A 12,372-nucleotide genomic window follows, 5' to 3' on the forward strand; every position below is an offset into this window, starting at 1 on the left:
TAGTAAACATTATAATGTTTACTACTTAAAAAAACTTTAAAAATATATCAGTATTACGGTTTCTTCGTTCGTTTAACAAATAAGATAGGTATATTTTCATAGAAATAATTTATAAAAGTTAATGTAATTCTAACTTTCTCCACACCCACACCATAGCAGAAGTGTCCAAAATATGTATATTGTAGGGATATCCTAAAGATATTTGGAATATGTGATATCTTAAAGATATTGCTATAATATTTTTCGAATTTTTCTGCTGTATGAGACAACGCTTGATGAAATCATTATTTAAAAAATTAGCTGCGTAATTATCTTGAATTTTTAACTTTCGTCAACAAATATATTTATGACAATAAAATTAAATCTATTTTTCTATATTTGTATTGTTGAAACTTGCTAAAATTATAACAGTCGCAATAATTTCTCTGATTATTTGGATACATGCCCAAGCAGGGGATTTTATATAATCATTTGATGGATTCACGAACAATTTGTTTGAACAGTTACTTAGCAGAATTAGCCGTTCCAAAATATCATCCTACAAAAGCTGGTATTCGCCGACAAGATCTTTCAGCGGTATTTACTTCCATGTACAGCGCAAGTCAAATAGGAGTAAATGTTACCCTCGACTATTTAATATACAGCACCGAATCGCTATACCAACAGTGAGTATGATTGCAGCGCTATTAATTGCAAATGTAGCAATAAAATGTTTACGCTTGTACGTTTTCGTTACAGTTTCGGAAGGTACGATGAACTTGCAGATTTGTTCGTTAATGTGGCGTCACATATATCGAGAGAGGATGAATACAACGAAGTATGATTATTCAGAATTCTTATTTAAAAAATTGACAGAGCGAAAGAGTTCAGATTTCTAAAAAGAAAAACTTAAATCGAATTAAGATATACTTTTGCATATTGTATATTAATTGAACTGTTTATCAGTATAATTATATCTTTAAAATATTCTATACATCATATTATCTATTATTGTTATTATTATTTAATTATATAAAAAGTGGAACGTCATAAATTAGATAACATCGTTGAGTAAAATAGATTAAATGATAATGATTTATTTTTCCCTTTCTAGTTGAAATTCTTCGTCGACCGTCATACAGACATGTATCCTGCAACATTTAAAGCGAGCTTACATTCTGCTGTCACTATTGCGGAAACTAACTTAAAGTGGTTCAAAAATAACGCTTGCAAAATTTGGAAATGGATAATTAATCACAAAAATAAGATAGTTCTACAAGGTTAAAATCACTAAATATCGTTCATACAACCCTCATTCTTTTAATATTGCATCTTTTAAGCTTTTTATACTGAAAAACTAAATCAAACAGAAATCGATAATTCGACGACAATTATTCTTTAGATTTTTATTGTATTGTATTATTTATTGTATTGCAAAATGACAGAAGATTTATTCTTGACAGATCTGTACTTTTTTATTTAATAATTTATTCTTTTTTAAGCTAAGACATATTGCAATATTTTGTTTATGCACTATTTAGTGTATTTAATGCCAAGAATTATATCTTTAATTCTTTGAAAAAGCTTTGTAACTAAGTGAATAAATGTAATGGCAATAATGTTCATTTATCTATAATTCATATGACAGAGTGGTTGCAAGAAAATTACTTTCACTTCTATTTTTTCTGGCTTCTGCGGCGTAAATCCTCGCACGGCATATATACTGGAGTTACCCTAATTTTATCATAGTTTTCTATAATTTATTTTACATTTTATAATTTTATATTATATTACATGTCTTTTGTGTTGTATTTTTTTATACGCGTTATATTTAATTATATATTTCTAGCGCATTTTTTAATTATATTTAAAAATAAATTTGTAACGTAATAAATAATGAAATAAATGTAATTGAGAATAAAGAACATCGTATGATTGTCCATAGAATATCCGTATACCTACTGTCTGGGAATTTTCCAAAGTTTTTAAATTTATCTACTTTGCAACATTTTGTAATTTGACTACGTTCGGGGAACGTTCTATCAGTATTAATAGTCATACGTCATTTTATCCTTGTCTTATAAACGATACCTAAGGATAAAATTAAATGACACCATAGCGCGCGCTCTTCGAACGCTGCGGCGATCGCGAAAAAGATGATCGACTTCATATTCATAACGCAAGATACGTAATTAACAGAATATATCGAGTGGTATCAGGACATCCTGTATAACAGCAAATGCTAAAAAAAAACAAGAAAAATACCGGTAATATTATTAGGTAATGTGACGAATCGTAGAGTTCAAGGTAAAATTGTGTATAAAGTAAAGATATAGGGTGTAAAGTAGAGGTATAAAGGTATAGGGTATAAAGTAAAGGTGTAATTGTGTATACGCGCGTTTATTTCTTGCCTTGACCGTTGTTGATGTTACCCCTCGGCTCTAGCCATCGCCGGGATTAATCAGGATTAATTTCAACTTTGCCGTTTGTACGAAAACTGTCACGGAAAAATGGGCCAGCGAGTCTCGAGGACGGATTTCGAGTGGGTTTACACTGAGCAACCGCACGCGGCGTAAAATAATTCTAGGTCTGATAATCGCCGAGAGTATCTGGTTGCATAAACGAAATTTCATGATAATTATTTTTTATGTAAATATTTGAATACCGCTCTTGTGGAATATGGGATTAATTTTAAAATTAAATCTTGGAAGGATATTATAGACACGTGTAACCACGCCTATTCTGAAAACTATCTTCTGCTAGGTGATCGAATATCTCTATGATAAAATAATACTTGGACAACGAAAGCAGTACTGAGAAACATTGACTGAACTTATAGATACTTAAGATATCTTTAATTCTTTGTTATCTAAAATATAAAGTATATATCATTTTTAGATATCTACTAGTCAACAAAATTATCGCGTAGATAAATTCATATCAAAATTTTGCATAACTTTAAATCAGCATAACTCCGCAAAAAATGGTCGTATCAAAAATTTTTTTTTCATTCTCAAGGCTAAAGTTTGTATTTAAAAAAGCTATTGACAAATTTTTAATTTATCTTTCTTCCCATCCGCTGTCATCTCGAAAAGTAACATATTTCATATTTAAAAAATTGCATAATTTGACGTACTCTACGGGATGAAATAAATTTTTGTAAAAAAATGTCATGACAACCATCATAAAGTTTGAACTTTTTCGTACAAATTTATAAAAAACAATAAAGCTTTGTACTATTTTTTCCCGCGAAGTTACGGTAAATAAGATAAGTATTTTGCGTTGGATGCGTGCGTGTGTGTGTGTGTGTGTTTTGTGCAAACGAGGCAAAGCATATGGATATGTTGCACTTTAAAATTGCGTATTCCTGCCACCAAGTTCAGATTTAAATTTCATGAAATACACACACGCGCACAGAGAGAGAGAGAGAGAGAGAGAGAGAGAGAGAGAGAGAGAAGAGAGAGAGAGAGAGAGAGAGAGAGAGAGAGAGAGAGAGAGAAATAATCAGTAAAATAAGTTTGAATATTAAATACTGCGAAAATGACGAACCGTGAGATTTTTCTCTTTGCCATATGCACATGCACGCACGCATATGAACACACACACACACACGCACGCACGCACGCACGCACGCACGCACGCACGCACGCACACACACACACACACACACACACACACACACACACACACACACACACACACATATACACAATGCGCAAAATTCAAGCAGCAACTTCCCTGTTATGCGCACTAGATAGATAATGCTAATGCTGGCAGCAATTAAACAAAAATGTAATGATAACATACCGTAACTCCGTGAAAAAAAACGTACAAAATTTTTTCAAAAATTCGTAGGAAAAGTTTAAACTTTACAATGGTTATCATGACATTTGCAAAATTCATTTTATCCCAGAGTGCGTTAAATTATGCAATTTTTTTGAAATGTAATATGTCGTTACTTTTCGAAAAGATAGCGGATTGGAAGAAAGATAAATTAAAAATCTATCGAAAGCTTCTTTAAACACAAACTTTATATCCTTAAGAATAAAAAAAAAATTTTCGATTCGACCATTTTTTGCGGAGTTACGCTTATTTAAAGTTATGCGAAATTTTTATATAAATTTACCTATGCGATAATTTTGTTGATCAGTATATTCAATTAATATCAATTTTGCAACTATTTGATACTGTACAAATTTATAATGTATGACAAGAAAAATTCGACAAATGTGTCTTATTAAGACATTATTATTTTAGAAATAAATATATTTTGATTTTTACATGCAGTTTGTCAAATTTTACACATTCTATGTATAATAAAGTTACATATATTTAAAAAATATTAAAATAAAATTTTATATTTTAAATTGTATAATATATATATACAATACTATAATTCGTTTAATTACCAGTTTTTAAATGTTTCTTACAAATAACATTTTCTACTTCAGAGAAATATCCAGAAATTAAGCAGTTGTTTGAGCATGATCCAAATTTCAAATGAATCGTTACTGGGATGGTATTATTCCAGTTCCTATCGTTGTTTATAGTTAAAGATTTGAGTTATCCAAAATTCTTATTATTAGCATACTGTTTAGGAGGTGTGATAAATCACTCTTTTATGATTACGTATACATTTTATTTTCATTATTGCAGTAAAGCCAATTTAACATATATGTATTATGTATATATGCTGACGTTTTAATACATTGACATTTCTGATATATATATGCAGTATTACGCTCAATTTCGTTACGTTTTGCTTTACAGCGATACATGAGATATCTCATAATTTTGCCTTTGGACTTATCAGGCCTATGGCTAATCGACTGTTTGGCATTTTAGCAAATCTACTAAGAAATACTACTACTAATCTAATAAGAATACCGATGTCAATCAGTTTTAAAAAATATCATGTCGAGCAACATCGTTTGAGTATTGCAAGGAATAAAAATTTATAGTAAAAATTAAATTATAATTATGTATAGTAATATATGTTATATTTTCAATTATAACTATATAATAAAATATATTTGTTACATTTTTAGTATCAGGGTTATGAAAAATTAGATACGGACTTGCCGATATTATTAGAGGCAAAATTATTTTGTACAACTTTAATTGGGAAATTCTGTCGGCTAATACTACAACCATTTTTCTACGCGGATTGCGATCTCTTGTAATGTGTCCAAAAACATCAACTTCTCTTAAATAGTAATAGTAGTAAGTTTCAAAATTTGCAAAAAAAGATACAATCAATAATATAAATTAGTATAAATTGTAAAACTTAATTTAAAAAATCTGGTTTTTAGGCAGTAAAGTATTGTTTTATTTGATTGTTAGCACTCTTTTGACAACGGGATTGCATCCGATTTCAGTACATTTTATATCGTCACATTATAAGTACAAAAAAGGTTTTGAAACATACAGTTACAATGGCCCTCAAAATTTCATTACTTTCAATATTGGATACCATAACAAACATCATGACTTAAATTTGCAGTGCCTGCTTCGAAATTACCAGAAGTATGTTAAAATTTACTACAATTTGGATACGATATTATTATACAGCAATATAATTTGATTATTATTTCAACTTTTTATATAGGTAAAATGTATAGCCGCAGAATTTTATGATAATTTGCCGCAGCACAATTAGTAAGTTTCAGTTTTGTACGATTTTGTGATGAATCCTGAAATCGGGCCGTATGCAAGAATGAAGAGAAGGCATCGAGAATTAGTTGAATAAATTTTTTAAGCTTTTTTTTATAAGCTTTTTAAGAATATTCAAATGCCTGATGCAAAGAATATTTTTGTATGCAGCATTTCTTTGAAGAAAATCATAAACAAACATTTTGTTATATAGGAATTATTTTAGTATTAATATAGTAAGATTAACAAGTTTTAAATATTTCTAATAAGTATATTATTGCTAATATTTGAAATAAATATTTATAAAAATTTGTGTTTATACATTATAAGAAACGTCAAAATATATAGCATGATAACTGATATTGATAATATGGAAATATCAAAAGTGATGCACTTACCTCGCCGCGGAGTAAACAATTTAGATTTTATTTACATCAAAGCGTTATTAGTAATTTTTACTAACTCCGCCGCTGTAAAAGCAATTTTTGCTTACCCTAACACAAAGTAAGCAATTTTTGCTTAACCTAAAACAAAGAAAGCAATTTTTACTTATCCCGCCGCGGTGTATGCAATTTTTGCTTACCCCGCCGCAGTGTAAGCAATTTTTAATTTTGGTTACGCTGTCACGGGGTAAGGAATTTTATTTTTTATGTACCCTGCCGCAGGATAAGCAATTTTTATTTTGGTTACCCCGCCCCGAAGTAAGGAATATTTCTTACTCCACGACGGGGTAACCAAAATAAAAAATTGCTTACCCTGCGACATGGTAAATAAAAAATAAAATTCTTGACCGCTCGATGAGGTAATCAAAAAACTATTGTGATCTTATAGAACTCGAATTTATAGCTTCAAATTATTACAATGCGTGGAACTTTTTGAAGATGCGCAGTTTTTCTCTTTGAAAGCCGTTTTGCTGACAAAATTTTTTAATATGTATATTTTGATATATATATATTACTGTGAAATATTTTTTATTAATATATTTGCACGACGCATAACAAATTACAAAACGTACATAATAATTAAAATTTGTTACCCCGCGGCGGCCAATCCGTGTTATTTATTATTATTATTATTACCTTTTTTATAAGAATTAAAATTTTTAATTTGGAAAAAAATTATTTGTCGAGACGCAAATCGGTCCGCAGCGATTTCGTTATTACTAGGCAGGTATACGCTACCGTCGAATCGAAAGAGCTTTCTCAAAGTAGGAGTCCAAAATTTACTCATATTTCACTTGCGATTTATTAAACTAAAATAGCTAAATTTTACATAAAATCGCTTGTTAATGATAAAATTAAAAAAGCCAAATATTTTTATTATTCTCATTTATTTCTTATTATTTCTTGTATAATATGTTGAACACGCGCGTATTTGTTGTGCATAAATCATATATGCACGCGTGTCACGTCAGCATATAAAATTTATATTTGCTTAAAAAAGTTCCGTTTTACTATTTTCCATCTCACTGCCAGGAATTGCCCGAAATCCTCTTTCTGAATTTCGGAAACGCAGCGGTACAAAAAAAACGTATCGAGAGAAAATTTTTTGCCCGCTCGAGCTTCGTAATTGTCAGCTGGTGAGACAAGGACGACCGAGACTGATGTCCGTCCTTGTCTAACTAACCTACTCGAATTCCTGCACATAGCACGGAACACAACCGCTAAATCGTGGACATAGCACGGATCACTACCAAAAATTCGTGGACATTGACTACGTAGTTCAATGTCCACGTTTTGTGAACATAGAGGCGCTGAAACTAGCTCAATCGCCGGTCGCAGATAAATCGCGGGCATGGCTGCTCTCAGGATCTTCTCTGGCCTAATCTAAAATAGGCGCGCAAAGCAGTTCAGCTGTTACCAGTTGCGGCGTACGCGGCGTCGGCGGGGCGTAGTCGAAAAAGGCGCGCACGGCGAATGAAGTGAGTAAACGATAATCGAACAGCGTTCGAAGTTGCGAACGTAATTTCGAGCTTTGCTTTGCTGTAGTGCTGTAAATCATCGTCTTCGTCGCATTTATGACGTTGGAAGGCAGCTGATGTGCGCGGCGTTATACCGAGAGCAATGTAAACGGATGTCTCGCGCTCACTCGTCTCGAAGCGAAACCCGTAGACCGATTGCGTAGGTTATACCTGTTGCGATAATTGTGCGTATTGCGTGTATGTATGTACGTGCCGTCAGTCGGAATGTTCCGAGTCGACCGGGTAATCAATTACGGTATCATGTTATTTCTGTGTTTCTAGATCGAGTCGCCAGATCCAAAGTTCGCTCGCCACTTGCTAAAAAATGGATTCGTCCTCGCGGGAATCGTCGGTGGAGCTGGAGATTGCGGAGGACGACGAGCTGCTCGACGAGGTGCTGTGCATGAACAACCGAGGCTCGATCGTCACCGAGCCCGAGCGAAACAGCGCGAAGAAGGTGGACGGAGATACGGAGAGCGGTGCGTGGTACGAGGACGACAAGGAAGGTACGGACGTTTGCTGGGCGAACGAGGAGAGGCGTGAGAGTTCGAGCGCGCGGCGCGACGATGCCCGAGCGGAGCGCGCGAAGGGCCGGGAAGAAGTCAGGTACATAGAGTACAAGGACAACGTGAGGAACCGGCCGGATCCACCCTTTCGCAACACTTGGCGCAAGAGAGCGAGGCAGGATAGTACGGATTACAGGTGCACCAAGGTCTCTCGTAACAGACGCTACTCCAGCGACTCCAGTACGACCACCAATTCGTCGGAGAGCGACAGAAAGCGTGTAGAGTACGAGGACGATCCAAAGGTGCTGGCGCGTAGACAGAAGGAAATTGATTACGGGAAGAACACCATCGGATACGACAGATATATTCAGCTGGTTCCCAAGTAAGTGGTCGTGAGATTAATATCAGGCCTTGTCTTTGTAGCTGAACTGTGTATATGTTACCATGTGTATGTTCAAAATTCACAATTCGTTAAATCTTGAATTTACTAGAATGATTAATTAGACTAGATTAGATTAAAATCGAAAAACCTATGTGAACAGTACAATTATAGGTTTCGTAACCATAAACAGGAGCGTTGGATCTCGCCATGTATGAAAAGTCACAAACCCATGTAAAACAGTATAATTATAGACCTAGTTTTAACTAGTAAAATTGGGTTTTAACGGTAACACATACACATAAATATATATAAGTAATATATCTAATTAAAATTGCCATTTTGTTTAAGAGAGAACCGTACGCGAGAACATCCGAGGACACCACCGAAACATATAAAATACAGTAGACGGGGTTGGGACGGTATGATAAAGTTGTGGCGGAAGCAACTTCATTCTTGGGATCCTCCTCAGGAGAACGACAAGACTGATAATTAGGCGTAAAGTTCATTTTGTCATTCCGTTCAAACTACTGCCATTATTATTTCCTTTAATTTATATTGTAATTGTATTATTTTACGCCTCTTATTCTGTTACGTATTGCTTCTAGTTTTTGAGACATCTGTATAATAATATAATTTATAACTGATCTTAAATAAGAAAGAACAGTGATATTTTTGTTCTTATTTATGTAATTTCATAAACACATTTTAGAGAGCTTGGTTACACAAATAATTTTGTATAAATAAAATAATGTATATACATTGAAGGTCTCTTTTGAGACAACGCAAGTTTCTACTACTAATTAGATTATTAAAGACATTAAATTTATGTGAATTGTAAGTATTTAAATATTATTATGAATTTAAAATTGTGCAATTTTTTGTACGTGCTTTTGATACAAAATTTGAAAACAATACACTATCGTACATGATACATGAATACAAATTTAATACAATAAAAGATTGCATAAAAATAATAAAAGAAATTTATATTTTGTAAAAAAAAATAAGCCAGATCTTTTGATTAATTAACACAGAAACGAGAAGATATATTCACAATAAAATAACTCATTTATAATTTTAAATTTTACTAACATTTAATAACTTAAATCTTTTTATTAGATATAAAAAATTCGTAACTAAGAAATATGTTTACTGTAAATTCAGCCGTGATTCAAGTCTTTCCAAAATGGCATTCAGTTTCTGATTGGCACTGGCTTCCATCTCGTCTATTCTTTCCATCAATCTCTTTTCCATATCATGAAATTTATTGTCGATATAGATTCTGATATCTGTATCGGATTTCTTGTAGTCTTTATGGTTCGTACAGTCTTCATTATTTCTTCTTATATTTTTATTTTTACATTCAAGGGAATCCGACTTCTCATGATTAGTCTCGCAACTTTGATACTCTTTTTCATTATCTCTTTTTGCAATTTCTTTCCTGCGTTTGAAGTAATCCGAAGGAAGCATTTCCAATATATTCTGATAAAACTGCTCGTTATTCACCATTTCATTATTATCGAATTTATCGTAAGATCCAAACATTCTTGTCATATCAGGTTGTTGACTCATTTTGCCATTACTGGCGTTACTGAGAAATGTTTGAATAAAATCTTTATAATTGAGGCTACCAGACTGTGTTTCTTTTACAGACTCTGTTTTATTATCGATGGAGGTTCTAATATCTTCGTCCGATCTTGCGTGATTCTCTCCACAGTTTGGATAATCAGTTTCACTATTTCTTCTCGCAATTCCATTTCTGCACTCGGCAGCATCTGACTGCTTGCAATTATCTTCACAGTTTGGAACCTTTTTTTCTTTATCGCTCCTTCCAATTTTATTAGTACACTCGGCATACTTCGAGCCCGATGCAAATGTTTCCAAGAGTCTCTCTCTACAATTTCTCATTTCCTGTTTATCGTCAAATGCCCTCTTTGCCATCTCAGACTTGGGACTCGTTTTATCGTTGCTGATGTTGCTGAGAAAAGTCCGGATAATATCATAATCGAAGGCACTAGGGTTTGCTTCCCTTGTAGAGTCTGTCATAAACAGTCTTACACCGTACACCCACATAGGCGGGCCTTTATTTTTCGTTCTAATAAACTAAAACAAAAGTAAACGTTATTATGTACACATCAAATGCAAAAGCAAAGTATCAATGTAAATGTCAGTCGTCTTACCTTAATGCTAACTTCCGTCGTAGGAGGGTGTATCGTCGTCTCGCCGATGAAAACTACATTTTCCTCATACTCGTCCACAAATTCCGCGAGTATCGTTGTTTCGTATTCTCCAAATTGTTTGAAGATTTCCAGGACGTTACCTTCGGAAACGATAGCGATGCGCGCTACTTTCTGACAGTTTGACACCTTAATGTTCAGCATACACGGTTCGGTATTAGAACCCGTTGGTTGTAAAGCGATACAGGTGTCGAGAGAAGCTACGTCTTCGCAGTTTATTCTGTCCAAATATAAAATGTACATAATAATATATATATTTCAAATTATAATAATATATATTTAAAATATCATTTTGTCACCTTCCACGGCCGATCGATTCGCTTACCTCGCAGATGCATACTGAATCGGCGCAACAGTGACAGCGTCAACAAATTGCTTATTATTGCTGATCTGCCAATTGCATGAAATCGACAGGGGATTGTCGCGACGCTTCGCGGGGAGCGATGCGTGCAGCTCGCCGGTGTCTTCGGCATTCATTATCTCCATGATTCTATAATGTCGAGCAAGGCTGGAGCGAGTATAATCGGCGGTCACCTTTTTGCGAGCGAAGCATATACCGCGATTACACTTTGCAGCCTCGTGAATCCGTCCGCGATCATTCGCATTCTCTCACACGATATCTAAATACTGTCGCATCGTCCCACGCACGATTCACGTTGCGCTCTTGAAGATCACAGAAGCAGAAGTCGGAAAAGAATGTACTGTCTCTGAATGAGTAATTCTGTTAGGTATATCGATTGTGCTCGAACAGAAATTAACGCACTGTATGCTGTATCGTTGGCAGTTAAAAAATCCTGAACTTCTTTCTGACAGCTCGGAACGCTCGATATAAACGTTGGATGAGTTTTTGTTATGTTATCCCATCGGATGGTGGATTTGCACCTTCAACCTCTCTTCGAGGTTATATATGACACCTTTCTTCTGATAACCTAATTAATTATAAATATGATCAATCTCAAGTAATTGATTTTTGAAGGGATAATTAAACAATTTTTCCAACCTTTTGATGAGATACTCAAAGATTATCCCAACTTTTTTCCATTCAATATTCTTGATAGCTGAAAAAGGCTCGCTCCTTCCAAGTTCCATCTGATACTCAATACAAACGATCAAAAAGGATAGGTTAGAACCTTCCAACCTTCCTTAGCGTGTAATTGGAGCTGATTGGAGCGTAGAGACAACTACAGAATAAAGAACATAATTGTCAATTGCAGTGGTTTATTAAATGTCTCAAATTCAGTAAATTAATCATTCTGATTGTTGCGTATAATTGTACGATTTAATTTTTTTCTTTGGGTGGAGATTCATTGATTGAGGATCGCATTTTTAATAAAGCGTGCTTTCCATTCAGCGACACAAGTTGACAAGTGTTATTCTGTCTTTATTGTCACTAAATAAATTGAAAAGAGACAGAATGACGTCGACTTGTGTCGCTAAATGGAAAGCACCTATAGTAGGATGGGTGGGCGAGAGGGTGGGAGGGGACTCGACAGCTAAGCCAGAGAGGATCCTGAGAGCGGCCATGCCCGCGATTTAGCTGGGACAGGCGATTGAGCTGGTTTCAGCGCCTCTATGTCCACAAAACGTGGACATTGAACTACGTAGCCAATGTCCACGATTTTGTCGGTTATGTCCACGATCTTTTGGTGGTGATCC

The 12,372-nt window shown here is 34.2% G+C and overlaps 3 protein-coding genes and 1 pseudogene across 10 annotated transcripts; 3 read left to right on the top strand and 1 right to left on the bottom strand.

Annotated features, from left to right (window-relative positions):
• Positions 1-441: 441 nt before the first annotated feature.
• On the top strand, positions 442-1,482 carry LOC105451678 (aminopeptidase N-like). Its single transcript, XM_011692279.1, has 3 exons — positions 442-665; positions 739-817; positions 1,094-1,482. The coding sequence occupies exons 1-3, from the start codon at positions 442-444 to the stop codon at positions 1,262-1,264; spliced, it is 474 nt and encodes a 157-aa protein (XP_011690581.1). The 3' UTR covers positions 1,265-1,482.
• Positions 1,483-2,407: 925 nt separating this feature from the next.
• Positions 2,408-5,728, top strand: LOC105451679 (annotated as a pseudogene).
• A 1,712-nt stretch (positions 5,729-7,440) lies between these two features.
• On the top strand, positions 7,441-9,302 carry LOC105451658 (histone RNA hairpin-binding protein). Of its 7 annotated transcripts, XM_011692245.1 has the most exons (4): positions 7,441-7,552; positions 7,620-7,776; positions 7,874-8,479; positions 8,828-9,302. In XM_011692245.1, exons 3-4 carry the CDS (start codon positions 7,917-7,919, stop codon positions 8,970-8,972), a joined length of 708 nt encoding a protein of 235 aa, XP_011690547.1. In that variant the 5' UTR covers positions 7,441-7,552; positions 7,620-7,776; positions 7,874-7,916; the 3' UTR covers positions 8,973-9,302. The 7 variants fall into 7 exon arrangements, with proteins under 7 accessions (XP_011690547.1, XP_011690545.1, XP_011690548.1 ...); XM_011692243.1 differs by having other exon boundaries at positions 7,441-7,797; XM_011692246.1 differs by having other exon boundaries at positions 7,441-7,793.
• LOC105451657 lies at positions 9,149-12,099 on the bottom strand. Of its 2 annotated transcripts, XM_011692240.1 has the most exons (5): positions 11,993-12,090; positions 11,717-11,897; positions 11,042-11,645; positions 10,660-10,936; positions 9,149-10,582 (listed from the first exon to the last, which is right to left on the bottom strand). In XM_011692240.1, the coding sequence occupies exons 3-5, from the start codon at positions 11,200-11,202 to the stop codon at positions 9,629-9,631; spliced, it is 1,392 nt and encodes a 463-aa protein (XP_011690542.1). In that variant the 5' UTR covers positions 11,203-11,645; positions 11,717-11,897; positions 11,993-12,090; the 3' UTR covers positions 9,149-9,628. The 2 variants fall into 2 exon arrangements, with proteins under 2 accessions (XP_011690542.1, XP_011690541.1); XM_011692239.1 differs by having other exon boundaries at positions 11,717-12,099.
• Between the last annotated feature and the right edge of the window lie 273 nt (positions 12,100-12,372).

The sequence above is a fragment of the Wasmannia auropunctata genome, unplaced genomic scaffold (assembly GCF_000956235.1).
Source record: "Wasmannia auropunctata unplaced genomic scaffold, wasmannia.A_1.0 LD336048.1, whole genome shotgun sequence".
NCBI lineage: Eukaryota > Metazoa > Arthropoda > Insecta > Hymenoptera > Formicidae > Wasmannia > Wasmannia auropunctata.

Excerpts from the sequence above, each read along its gene's own strand:
- LOC105451658 (XM_011692243.1), top strand. The coding sequence starts at position 7,917 with ATGGATTCGTCCTCGCGGGAATCGTCGGTGGAGCTGGAGATTGCGGAG. Across the intron at positions 8,480-8,827 it reads TATATTCAGCTGGTTCCCAA|AGAGAACCGTACGCGAGAAC; the intron begins GTAAGTGGTCGT and ends ATTTTGTTTAAG.
- LOC105451657 (XM_011692239.1), bottom strand. The coding sequence starts at position 11,202 with ATGGAGATAATGAATGCCGAAGACACCGGCGAGCTGCACGCATCGCTC. Across the intron at positions 10,937-11,041 it reads ATTCAGTATGCATCTGCGAG|AATAAACTGCGAAGACGTAG; the intron begins GTAAGCGAATCG and ends ATATTTGGACAG. Across the intron at positions 10,583-10,659 it reads CGACGGAAGTTAGCATTAAG|TTTATTAGAACGAAAAATAA; the intron begins GTAAGACGACTG and ends CTTTTGTTTTAG.
- LOC105451678 (XM_011692279.1), top strand. The coding sequence starts at position 442 with ATGCCCAAGCAGGGGATTTTATATAATCATTTGATGGATTCACGAACA. Across the intron at positions 666-738 it reads ACCGAATCGCTATACCAACA|TTTCGGAAGGTACGATGAAC; the intron begins GTGAGTATGATT and ends TTTTCGTTACAG. Across the intron at positions 818-1,093 it reads GAGAGGATGAATACAACGAA|TTGAAATTCTTCGTCGACCG; the intron begins GTATGATTATTC and ends TTCCCTTTCTAG.